A 13,392-nucleotide genomic window follows, 5' to 3' on the forward strand; every position below is an offset into this window, starting at 1 on the left:
AATCCACACGCTCAAAAAGAACTTCAGAGTAGTCGCTATGACAACAGCTATAGCCTACTGCGCAATATAAAGACTTATTATACTGAAAGAGGACATCCTCAGTTAACCTTGTGTGTGTGCGTATATAGGCTACGGTGATTCCCAAACTTAGGGTCATGACCCATTTTGGTGGGGTTTGCGCAAACAGTCTTTATGGGTCGCAAGTAAATATCCTTTTTAATATAAAACAAATATATATAAAAAATAAATAAAGTAAAATTCAAAAGATATCCTGAAATTTCCAGGAAAGAATCTTAAACGTAATCTTAAATCTTAAGCATTTAGAACTTTTTCAAAAAAATCATCATGACATCATGACATTTCCCTGAAAATGACTCCAAACCTTTAAAAACAAATGTGATCAAATTGTTGATCTACAAGCTCACAAGGTGTCACATCGTGACGCATTGTGAGCTTGTAGATTGGAATTGTCATTCATTTTTAAATAGGGCTTTAAGTGATTAATTCCTAATGTATTTGTGTACATTTCGAGCTAAAAAGGTTTGGGAACCCTGTGACTATACTAACGGGACAGTTGTGAAACGCCCGTCTCTCTTGCTGTCCAACAGAGCGAAGCGTTGAAGAGTTTTTCTGATATCAATGAACACCCCAGGTTTCACGGTGTGCATCGCCTATAAAAACCAGTGGTTCCCAAACTGTCGAGAGATTAGATGTTTGCCCCGGGGGCCCAAACTAGTGAAAATAGCAGCTCTACAAGAACACAAGAGCTTGTAGATCAGCTAATTTCACTACTTATTAATTATTATTTATATTTATGGAATTTCTTAGCTTGTTTAAAAATGTATTTTTATTTTAAAAAAATCTTTTGAAATATATAAATGTAGGATTTTCTTTTTCTTCTTTTTTTACTAGTGTCATGACCCAAAACAATTGCTCTGTGACCCACAAATGGGTCCTGATCCACTGTTTGGGAAGCAATGATCTAAACCTTAAACCTTCCGTGTCCCTCCTTGTCTGACCTTTAGATTACTGTCATTTTATGATACCCTCGGCGGATACAGCGACTAATCTGAGCGGTTTTCTCTCCTCTCTCTCTCCCACGCCTCTCTTCCTCCCCCAACACCACACATTCTCCGCCCGTTCCTTGTTTGTTTCATTACCCTCGTCCTCTATTTATTTTATTTTTTTCCCCATTTTATTTTTCCTCCATCACATCCTACACCCTCTCTCTGCTGCAATCACTATTACCTGTCCCTTCCCAATCACTGTTACCTGTCCCTTCCCAATCACTGTTACCTGTCCCTTCCCAATCAAAGCTGAAGGCCATAGAGCGTGCTCCGGAGGCAGAGAAGATACCTCGAGCGCCCCACGACCGCAAGAAGGAGTGGCAGAAACTGGCGCTGGGCGCGGAGCTAGCCCAGGACGAACCCGACGACCCCCCGCCCGGCGGGGAGCCCAACGGCTCCGCTGCCTACCACGACAACAGGTGTGTGTGTGTGTGTGTGTGTGTGTGGGCATTAAGCAACTACCGGTAGTCGACTATTCAACTAGTCGACTAGTAAATCCACTAGTCGACCTTGTTGCCCTAGTGTGTGTGTGTGTGTGTGTGTGTGTGTGTGGCGGCTCAAATGTGGAATAAATAATGGACCTTGATTTGACATGAGAAGGGTTGAAAACACAGTGTAATGGTGTGTCTGTGTTGGCTCAGGGCTCCGCTCTACACGGTCTAAATGCTCTAAATGGTGTGTGTGTGTGGGCTCAGGGCTCCGCTCTACACGGTCTAAATGCTCTAAATGGTGTGTGTGTGTGGGCTCAGGGCTCCGCTCTACACGGTCTAAATGCTCTAAATGGTGTGTGTGTGTGGGCTCAGGGCTCCGCTCTACACGGTCTAAATGCTCTAAATGGTGTGTGTGTGTGGGCTCAGGGCTCCGCTCTACATGGTCTAAATGCTCTAAATGGTGTGTCTGTGTGGGCTCAGGGCTCCGCTCTACACGGTCTAAATGCTCTAAATGGTGTGTGTGTGTGGGCTCAGGGCTCCGCTCTACATGGTCTAAATGCTCTAAATGGTGTGTCTGTGTGGGCTCAGGGCTCCGCTCTACATGGAGCACCTGGACGGGCCCTTCTCGCTGGCGGCGCTGCCCTACACGCAGATGAACGAGCTGCTCAACCGCACCGGGGACCGGATGTACTCCCGGCCGCACGACCCCCCGCCGCCGCCACCCATGCACCCCCTGGGAGACATCAAACCGCCCTCTATGATCAGGTGATCAATGTTTACATATTGCTTATAGCAGCTTTAATGTACCAAGAGTAAATGTACTCGTCATGCAGAATGTCACATTTGAAGTTTTCAAATCTTTTGAAAATAGCAGATCTACGAGTAGGCTATTTTCAAATAGCCGAAATGTATACAGGGCTGAAGTTGTCAATGTGTGTTTTGTATTAAATAATAATACAAATCTACAAAGTAACTAATAACTAAAGTTATCGGAACAACATTTCTTCAGATGGGGGTCCGCGGCCAAATACAGATCATTCTGGGGGTCCTTGACATGAAAAAGGTTGAGAACCACCGATAGGTTTTTCCGAAAACTGGATTTAGAAGCCATTTATTTTAGAATCGGCCTCAGGTCTGCAGTACATACAGTGATGGTAAATCAGCAGTTAATCTCTCCCAGCTGGTACTCCATGTACTAACATGTTAAACAAATTCAGTTTGACCCGGAGTCTAACTGACATGTGATTCATACCCAGTTTCACACATACACTGTATATAGTACATGCATACAGTAATGTAATTCCATCACACTATAGATTATTTCCTTTATTATCATTATTATTCTGTCGGTAATTGTTTTTGTCACAATGTGAGCTTGTAGACCAGTCGGTCAACAGTGAGTGGTCTTCCTATTACCGTATACGTTAGAGAGTGTTGTTTGTGTTATTTCACTCTGTTGCAAAGACACACAAAGGGCTGCAGCTCCGCTCTCTGTTCTAGGATTTTCTGCTCTGTTGGAGCAGGGTACAAAAAAAAGAAAAAATAAATAAAAAGGAAAAGGAAAAAAAAGAGGCAGTAAAGAAAGGTGAAAACGGTGCAGTGGATGGATGGGTGGATGGATGAATGGGTGGATGGATGGATGGATGGATGGGTGGATGGATGGATGGGTGGATGGATGGGTTGTAGCGTAGAGAGAGGTGAGAGGGAGAAGCTGACAGGGGGATCAATAAAGTGTCATGCCCAGTGAGGGTTACCAGAGGTCATTCTGTTTCTCTTTGTTCGTCAGAAGAGATGGAGAGATCAGTAAGAGACAGCCAGGCTGGAATCTGGCATTGATGTGACGTATAATATAGGGGTATTAGGGGTGCAGCAGTTTAATGGAACCAATTGGTTTAATTATAAGAAAAATTATGTTTAATTAAAACCGTTTTGGTTAAAAAGAAATTGTGAATATGGTAGATCTCCAAGCTTGCAACTCATCGCAATGTGACACACTGTGAGCTTAGAGATGTGTCAGATAACCTATTTAAATTCTTATAACAAATAAACGATTGTTTAAAAAATAGCAGATCCACAAGATTGTTGATTTCCCCTATTTTTGACCTAATGTTGTCTCTCTCTCTCTGTCTCTCTCTCGATCTAGCTCCAGCTCGGGCTTCTCAGACAGCAGGCCTCAGTCTCCCGCCCGGTCAGGGGGTGGTCTCAACTCCAACACCCCTCCCCCTCCGCCCCCCCCCTCTCCCCCCTCCGCCCCCGCCCTTGCCCTGCGGCGGTGGCGGCGGGCCGGGGGGCCTGCGGGGCACCCCCCCTCCTCCCATCCCTCCGCTGCCCGTCCAGCAGCAGCAGATCATCCCGCCTCCGCCCGCCCCCCTCACCATCGCCCCCGGCGTCCTCCACCCGGCCCCGCCCCCCGTGGCCCCTCCCCTCCACTCCTCCCCGGCCCGCCTCCTCCACCACCAGCAGGACTCGGTCCTGCCGCCGCCGCCCCCGCCGCCCCCGCTGCCGCTCCCCGAAGCGCGGGGCGCGTCCCCCTCCTCCTCCTGCTTTTCGAGTCCTCCGCCCATCCCGTCCTTCCCCTCGGCGGCGGCCATGGCGGCGTCGCCGCACCACGCCGCCGGCTCCTCCCACGAGGCGCCGGGACACGGCGGCAAGAGGCACCACTCGGGCAGCCTGCCGCCCATCAGCGACGCGCGCAGCGTGCTGCTGGAGGCCATCCGGAAAGGTGGGTAACAGTACTGGGGCTGTAAAGGTGGGTAATAGTACTGGGGCTGTAAAGGTGGGTAATAGTACTGGGGCTGTAAAGGTGGGTAATAGTACTGGGGCTGTAAAGGTGGGTAACAGTACTGGGGCTGCGTGGGGAGGAGCTAAAGGTGGGTAATAGTACTGGGGCTGCGTGGGGAGGAGCTAAAGGTGGGTAATAGTACTGGGGCTGCGTGGGGAGGAGCTAAAGGTGGGTAATAGTACTGGGGCTGCGTGGGGAGGAGCTAAAGGTGGGTAATAGTACTGGGGCTGTAAAGGTGGGTAATAGTACTGGGGCTAAAGGTGGGTAATAATACTGGGGCTGCGTGGGGAGGAGCTAAAGGTGGGTAATAGTACTGGGGCTGTAAAGGTGGGTAATAGTACTGGTGCTGTAAAGGTGGGTAATAGTACTGGGGCTAAAGGTGGGTAATAGTACTGGGGCTGCGTGGGGAGGAGCGTTCGCACTGGCACACTGCGGCGGCGCTTCTCAAAGTGGACTGACTCCTGGACCCACCAGGAGGTGCCCTTGAGGCCAGTGGTTTTCAACCCTTTTCATATTTATTCTGCTTTTTTTTTCTTTTTGAGCCACGGACCACCAACTAAAGAATATTTTGTTATTGTTGGATAAGATTTTGTCCACAATTCCATGATGTGTTGATGTACCATCATAGGGGAGATAACAGGCAAACTTTGATCAAAATAATACTTGTAAATTATGGAATGCAGATGTTTAACAATAATCACAATCAGTTGAACCACTTTAAACCTACATTGGCTATTTGGAAATAGATACAAATTCCCTTTTTTATATTTAAAAACACAAATCTTGTCCACGGACAAATGCATATCAATTTGGACGTTCTTGATATGAATGAATTTGAGAACCACTGCATTACAGGATAATATGCTGTCGATATTCTGAATGACAATGGCATTCCACACTGAGCAGGAGAATGCCCTATTCTGGGCACGTTCACAAAAATAGCCGCTCTACAAGCTCAGATCGGGTGAAAGAGATTTGGTGTAGAGAGGGTAAAAAGAAGGAATGAAGTATCATGTAGTGGTTAAATGTAGTTAAATGTACCTCTCCAGCAATGTGGGGCGTTGTATAGTTTGTACATATACTTTGTCTCAACTGTTCAAGGTTAACTTCGACTGTTTCCCCGCTGTGGAAAAAGTACGGGCAACGAAGTCGAACCGTGACTAAAACTGTTTTTATGTAAATAAGTTTGTAAATAAAACACACGTTTTAGAGGATAAAGCATATCGTTAGGCTGGGGCAGCATGTAGATGTGGCGTTTTGATGATAGCTTTTAGTTATGGAAAACAACAGTTGGACAGGTTGAATCAGCATTTTAAATGACAAAGCACTGCACCACATAAGCATAGAGCCCAGCACAGGAACAGGCAGAAACCTCCCATCTCCATGTTTCATCCTTTTTATGTTTTTTTTCGTTTTTTTTCATAAATAAATGCACAAAAGTAGTGCAAAATAAATGATCTACAACACGTCGTCACGATGCGACGTGTTGTGAGCTCGTAGATCGGTTATTTTCACTTATTTGACTACATAAAATAATCATGTAAAAGGAATGGTTTTGGACATACAAGGTTTCCCACCTGGAGTGACGACATTTTGAGTCACGTCTGCCAAAAGAACAGAGCCACGCCATCTCTCTCTGTATTCTCTCCACCTCCTACTCACCGCATCGCTCTGCCTCTCTTTCCGTCTCTAAATGCTCGCATCCCCCTGATCTTTTATACACCCCACCCCCACCCCCCAACGTGTGTGCGTGTGTTACCCATTTTGGACTGAGGCAGATTCTAAAAACGCCTTCTAATTATTTTTTTTAAAACCTTGAAATATTTATTCAAAAATGACAAAAAATGTATGTTGCTATATACTGTACATGGCAACAACTACCCCAAAAGGTTGGTTCCCGTCCTGAAAGGTGTGTGTGTGTGTGTGTGTGTGTGTGTGTGTGTGTGTGCGCGCGTGTTTGCACGCGCGTGTGCATGCGTGCGTCTGTCCACCAGGCATCCATCTGCGGAAGGTGGAGGAGCAGCGGGAACAGGAAGCCAAGCACGATCGTGTGGGCAACGATGTTGCCACCATCCTGTCGCGGCGCATCGCCGTCGAGTACTCCGACTCCGAGGATGAGTCCGAGTTCGACGAGGGAGACTGGATGGAGTGATGAGGACGGAGGAGAGGGAGAGAGAGAGACGGAGAGAGAGAGAGAGGAGCGATGGTGTGGGTGGGAGCGTTGGGAATGCCTCCCACAAGAGCCTCTGACGCTACTGTTTCTCTACCTCGATGGGGTTCGGGGACCACCACCAAGGGGTCTGCTGTACCGTAACTCTTGAGAGTGTGGTATACCAATCGGGTCAGTTTTGGTTCTGTTTTTGTGCACTCTCAGAATTAAATTGATACTGAATTTTACAATGTAGACGGGGGTGGGGGGGGGGGGGGGGGTTTCAAATGGGAGTGGAGTAATCAATGCATATCAAACTGGGAAGGGGAGGAGAGGGGGGTTTCTTGCAAATGTGTGAGAATCACTGAACTGACGTCAAGTGGAACCCCAGTATACACTGCAAAATCCTCAGTGCCTGTTTATAACCCAGAGAGAGAGAGAGTGTACAAATGGAACCTAATGGACAAATGGAAAGTGTCCATTTGGACTGCTTGTAGTTCTCAGAAGCGACTTTGAAGGAGACAAACGCCCCCTCCTGTCTGTCATCGGTATTCTCTCTCTCTCTCTCTCTCTCTCTCTCCCTCCCTCCCTCCCCCATGCTGTTCTTCTGTCTGTGGTCCCAGTGTTGGAGGGAAGTCTCTGCGTCGACATGTCCATCTCGCTGTTTCTTTTTTGTATTCATTCATCTTTTTACATCACCACAGCACACACAAACCTTGAGTTGTTTCTACCGGATTTAGTTTTTTTATTATTATTATAAAATCTCCCGTGTGCAGTTGTTAAACATGAATATAACCCACGTTTTTTTTTCTTATTATTATTCTTTTCTTTTCTTTTAACTACTACAAAAAAGACACGAAGAACCACTTCTCTGTTGAGCAATGTTGTGTGTCAATGTAAAAACAAAAAAACAAAAAAAAAAGAATAACAGATTATGTGGCGTTTGCATCTATCTTAAGTTCCCCTGTACAATTTTGCCACCTTGTGGGTGAAAGTGGTATTGAATGGATGCTGTTTTATTTTTGTGTCTTTCCTTTACTGAAAACATATGCAGTTTTAATGGGCCAGTAGTTGCCAATAACGACCACTTCAAGACTGTTTATGCACATTCGGCTGTGTGTTGATTCTGCTGGGTCTTGTTTTTTCTTTAGTGTTTTTATTTCTTTTTTTTCCTCTACAGGACTTATTTTCACCACTTCAGAACTAACGATTGTGATGATACTGTTATGTCGTGATGATTGTTGTAAGACTGTGGTGAAAATGAAGACGGGGAAAGATTTTGTGGTCCCGTGGTCAAAGTGTGTCTGCACCACCATCCGTTCAGCTGCACTAATCTATGCCCCAGGGAAATGTATGCCAAGAGATTGAGGGAAATGATGTTTTCCTTTGGGTTCTGTGGGTCCCTTTAAGACCAACCGAAGCTAATTTTGACATTATGGGTAATGTCAAAATAAACCTTATTGAGCCATTGGTTTGCGTATATTGCGCTACCTTCCTCTCCCTGTGTTCGTGTGGCCGTAACAAGAAGCCTCTTGCGGGATAGATATATACACATATAGGTCCAGGTCTTCAGTCTCTTTGGCAAATATACAGTATGCTGCTGTGGGAAAGAAAGGATGTTTGAATTAGAGCCTGGCCGATATATCGGCCATTACTTTACTTTATTTTTTAGCGACGTTGGTCGGTATCTGCAACTTATAACAGCTGATGTGTTCCAGTCATCATAAGTTAACATTTTCAAACATTTTCAAAGATGGAAGGTTAGCTACTTTTAATACGGCTTGAGTGGTTATTTGTGTTTATCTTTTATTTATTTATTTGCTTAGAAGTTAAAGCTTCCAAGAATCTGACCTTTTTTCCTAATTGATTTGAACCTTTTTTTTCTTTGCAATTTTTTGACAAAAAATATTGGTTAAAACATCGGTAATCTGTGGTCCAGGACCCTCCAAAATCGGCATCGCAGCCACAAATGTGGCTTCGGCCGGGCTCTACTTTTCTACATCGGTGGTTTGTTTGAATACATAACTGTGGTAGTGAAACCCCTAAGGATCAACGCAGTGTCCAGCCGACTCCAGGTACAAGTCACTTCATTCTACTGAAGGCAGCTTATCCCACAGATACCCCCTGGACTCTTGTTTCTGTCTGGCTAGCGAGAAGAAGCCTTACCTCGTTTGGTTCTAGAGCAGTTTACGGTTACTCTGAAGAATTAAAAAAAAGAAAGGCCATGGTTTGTCTACACGTGTAATGCCACCTTTTTTTGAGGCCTCCGAAGAAAGAAGGATTTGTTTATGCCTTTCTTTGACTCCTAATTGAAGATGTCTGCCGTCCTTATATTTCATTTGTTATTTCTTCTACTTGCCTTATTGTTCGTACAAAAAAAACCGTATTGTTGAGTTGATGAATGTATTGTGCTGTTACTACTTACTTGCCTGCGCTTGTATGGATTAGCTGTTTCTATGTTTGGGGACAAATGGGGATGGGGTGGAATACAGGAACCCTGGTTAAAAAAAAATAGAAAAAAAAGAAGAAAAGGTCAATACTGTATACCATGTAACTTATGTAACTGTTGACTGTAACAGTTTGCTTGAATTAATAAAATCTAATGTTATGTTTCAGCCTTTGTAGTTATGGAATTTGCCTTTGATTGCCCCTTCCTGCGTCCTGCTGAAAATGACTTTCTCGACAACAAAAGTATTGACGTGTGTTGTTGAGTTCTTGTCATGTTGAAAACAATTATTTTGGTCAAGCATAGCACGTTTTCACCAAAGCAGCCTTTGGCTTCTGACTGGAACCTTTCTGGATAAGGACAAGGATGAACATCTTGAAAGTGCTCACGGCCCACCCAGCTAAAGGATGGGTGGGCCACGTGCATTTTCGGAGCATGTTTTATCTAAATGCACTCGATTGGATCAGTGGAACAAACATAGTAGGCCTATACTTTAAGTTGCTATTTATCTGTATTTATCAGTTTAGTTTAGTGTCTCACCACACGTCCCTCTTCTGGTCAGTTCGCAAGTGTATTTGTGTGCTCATGTGAATATATTATTCATTTGTTGTATTTTCATTTGATTAGCTTTTTCTTTATTTAAGATTAATTTTTGATTTGTGTGCCTTTATTGATGGTTAGTCACAGTGACGGACAGGAAATAGGGGGAGGGAGAGACATGCAGCAAAGGTCGTCATGAACGAGACTGGAACATGCGACGCGCTGTCAGGCCAGAGCCTATTATGTGGCATTCGCCTGGACCACTAGGCCAGCGGATGCCCCAGCCAGGCCATTATTAGAGTCTGGTCTCTAGTTTGAAGACAATAAATTAGCACACTGGACTACAGAACACGGTTTTCTCTGAGCTCCAATTCAGTCCCTAATGAATTAAAGCTCATGTCTGTGCCAAGATTCGAAAGTATTGTGAACCAAAACTGTTATGTATTTGGTGTTCCTGATGTGGGTTTGACATTTCACTGATCAATGACTATATTTAACCGGCAAACAAATGTTCTGTCCCTCTTCCCCATTATTGGGAGTTACAGGGGGAAAATCAATAATGAAATGGAATGCAACAAAAGCCACTGTGCTAGGTTGTCCCTTTTCACTAGGCGCTTTTTTTTTGTTCATTGCCACCAGCTGTACTGGCTATATACGTTCTTTGAGTGGTGCAACCACTCCTATAAAACAGACCAAAATTATAGACATCTTGTGCCTAAGAGACTTGGCTTGCCAAACAAGATTTAGACAAGTTAAATACAGTACACCATGGTGCTGGTGAATCCACCACTGACCTCGGCACCAAACTGGTTAATGGTAGAATAGCTGGTGGCGTGGCAATCCTTTGGAAACGCAAATACGACTACATTTCGATTGGGCCATTGGATTAGATGTTAAATATTAATGGCAAGAAGATTACAATTTTAAATATATATATACACACCTTATGAGTCTTTGAGGATGAATTCCTGAACAGATTAGCCTTTATTAGTCTTTTATTGAGGACAATGATTGTACCTGTGTCTACAGTACGTCACTGGAGATTTTAATTCTGACATGTCAGATTTCAGAATTCTCTTTTTCATTCTGTGATGAAAATTATTTAATTTTATCCAGAAAATTATTTTTTACCAGAAAATAGTTTTATACTTATGTGAGCGAAGCATGGCACAGCCTACATCATGGCTCGACCACTGTGTGTGCACAGCAGACTCTCATGCCTCCTTTTTAGTGGTCTCTTAAAATATTCTAATTCATTGAGAATCTGGATTTTTTTTATTTTCATGAGCTGTACGCCATAATCACCCAGATTAAAACAAAAGTGTGTCGGAACAATGAACAGTATTATTTGTTCAGATTCTGTGGCTGCCCTGCTGGCATTAAGGGATGGACATTCCACTGCCGGTCCAGACCTGGTACTAGAGTGCCTGTGCTGCCTGCTCAGATCAGGGTGCCAGGTATGTTTTGTATGGACGCCTTTTGCCTAGTCACTCAGGAGTAGAAGGCAACGAAAGGGCTGATATTCTGGCCAAGTCCCTGAGGAGGGAAAATGTAGATCTGAGTATCCCACTTAAATGTATTAATTGCATATACTAGTGTGAATGCTACAGTATGCAAAGAATTTAATTTAACCTTGATAGGTTAATATCCACAGTTTATCTGTAGCGGTCCGCAATTAACTATTGTTCAAGCTTCACACTCCAATACAAATGAACTATTTGAATAAAGGTTGTACACATCAGTGAAATTAACCTCTGGGAAAATCCCTAATCCCTAATAGGCCTAGCAAGCACCATAGATCATATAGGCTGCATGGATAACAGGGCTTGGGCACTACCCTACCATCTCTCTATATCATTTGATAATGGCATATTAAAAACATGACTTGTACACCCAATGAAAATATAAACTTCACAGAATATATACCACTTCGAATTATAACAATCGGTTGAAGATTATCTGAATATCGCACAAGTAAAATCTCAACTTCTTTGCAATGGGCCATTGCGCTGAGCACTGGCAGTGTTTATCGTGTATATCCACGGCTTAGTCGTGGATATACACGATAAACAAATCAAATCTCTCTCAGAGAGAGAGATTTGTACCTGTAGGCTACTATAGGCTACTATATTTTCACCTGTACATGAGGTGGAAGCCGATAGTAAAGTAATGGAAACAGAAGGGGCCGGTAATGCAACTTCTTGGATGCCCACCGCCATAAAACCCCACGAAGAAGAAGAAGAAGACAGTGACCCGGAAGAACAATCATAGTGGACCGGCAGCAGCATGTTATCACATTGCTAGTAATCTATGCGTCCAACAACATTTGAACTGCTAGTGTACTGGTTTAAAACAAACCTTCTTAGACCGTCCGGGTTGTTTTTTTCTCCTGCTTGTTATCGCACCAGTCCCCGCGGAGATAGATGGGAGTCCCGGCCTTCTTCCGTTGGCTGAGCAGAAAGTATTCGTCCATCGTCGTCCACTGTCTGGAGGAGAAGGTTAGCATCATGCTAATAACAGGACGCGCCGCTCGCGTCGCTCACCAACGTTGTTTTGTTTTTGTAATTCGAGTTAAATGGACTTTATTTGGATTCCTCCCTTAATTGCGACGTGGCTCGTATTGTTATTGTATAATGGGATACAGTTCAAATTACAAGCTGTTTCTCGCCTTGGAACTAACGCTAGCTAGCTGGTTGGGCTAGGGTTAGCTTGGCATCAGAAATATAAAAAGGCCCATTGCGCGATTGTTTTGAACGTACATTCATTTGATTATTACATTCGGGTTGTATTCACATAATCTCAACCCTAACTCCCAGTGTTTACAAAACCTTGACAATTGTGATACATTATTTAAATCACCCACCACATAACGTGAAGGCAATTGTGTGAAGTACTCTAGTTATAGGAGGCTAGGTCATAAAGTAAAGACATGTCTTATTGTCTTTTATACTGTTATTTTATGGCGAGGCTAGTTACTAGCCCCGCCACTGAGGCAATGGCTAGCAGCCATTGTTTTCCATGTCTTATTTGAGACACATACGGGCATGGGACAATTGGGACATAGCAGTGGCGGCCTTGTATTATATTATATCATCATACAATAATTCAGTCAATGTCTGAATGTGTGTCTGTGTGTCGCTGTAGCTCGTCACTGCCTGCACCAATCACTCCCTCTTTTCACACAGGCATTGACCATAATAATATGGAGGTCTTAACCAAGCCCTTTTTTAACAAATTATAGAATTATAATGAATTTATTAGTGAATTAAAAATGCGAAAACGCACGCAGTACCCCCCACGGCCACAAAGGGGGGTGGAATATCTCACAGCGGGTAAGGGCTAGTACTACTAACTTTAATAATCTTGCACTTTTCCAATATTTGAATATGAATCAAATGTTGTAACATGGCCACGGTTCACCAGAAGCTTGGATGGCTTGGTTTAACTTTGAGGTTTAAAATAATTTATATAAATATTCTTGGAAATCTCTATGGAAAAAAACGAATGGGCCTTTGATCTGTGGCACCTCAAAATGGCCGCCAGTGTCACTACTATGCCCTAATTCAGGGTTTGGCCAAACCAGAATTCCTTCAACGGGTCAGACACAGCTTTCGCCATTGATTGATTGATTGAAATATTTATTAACAGTTTGCAGAATTGCAGTACATTTCAAGCACAAACTCAATACAAAGACTGTTAACTGTGAGTGGACGACCCAATTAAGCATTACACTTGTTTACAACAGGGTCCACCATGTTCAATTCATCAAAACATTTAGAGACGTACAAATAGACACTTCTATATAGTTAAAGAACAGAACAGAAATTCATCATAAAGGAAGCAAAAAGGGAAAAGAAACATACAGTGAGGGAAAAAAGGGGGGGGGGGGGGGATTCAGATTTCGGGTCAGTTTCGAATTGCAGCCGTCGGTTGGTGACCTTTGAGAGCGGTTTTGAAGGAGTCAAGGGATTCTCATG

General features: G+C 43.8%; 2 protein-coding genes across 2 annotated transcripts in view; both read left to right on the forward strand.

Moving 5' to 3' along the window:
• Positions 1–7,122, forward strand: part of wasf1 (WASP family member 1) — an 89,904-nt gene extending 82,782 nt beyond the window's left edge. The window contains 5 exon segments of the mRNA XM_080791125.1: positions 1,317–1,486; positions 2,087–2,263; positions 3,642–3,726; positions 3,728–4,220; positions 6,275–7,122. Of these exon segments, the coding sequence (XP_080647251.1) occupies positions 1,317–1,486; positions 2,087–2,263; positions 3,642–3,726; positions 3,728–4,220; positions 6,275–6,432 (1,083 nt within the window). The 3' untranslated portion in view covers positions 6,433–7,122.
• A 4,573-nt stretch (positions 7,123–11,695) lies between these two features.
• The window catches only part of xrn2 (5'-3' exoribonuclease 2), a 37,317-nt gene continuing 35,620 nt past the window's right edge, over positions 11,696–13,392 (forward strand). The window contains exon 1 of the mRNA XM_080791358.1: positions 11,696–11,913. Within this exon, the coding sequence (XP_080647484.1) occupies positions 11,839–11,913 (75 nt within the window). The 5' untranslated portion in view covers positions 11,696–11,838. The remainder of the gene's footprint in view (positions 11,914–13,392) is intronic.

This window comes from Protomyctophum bolini, assembly GCF_963924005.1.
Source record: "Protomyctophum bolini genome assembly, chromosome: 19".
NCBI classification, from domain to species: Eukaryota; Metazoa; Chordata; class Actinopteri; order Myctophiformes; family Myctophidae; genus Protomyctophum; species Protomyctophum bolini.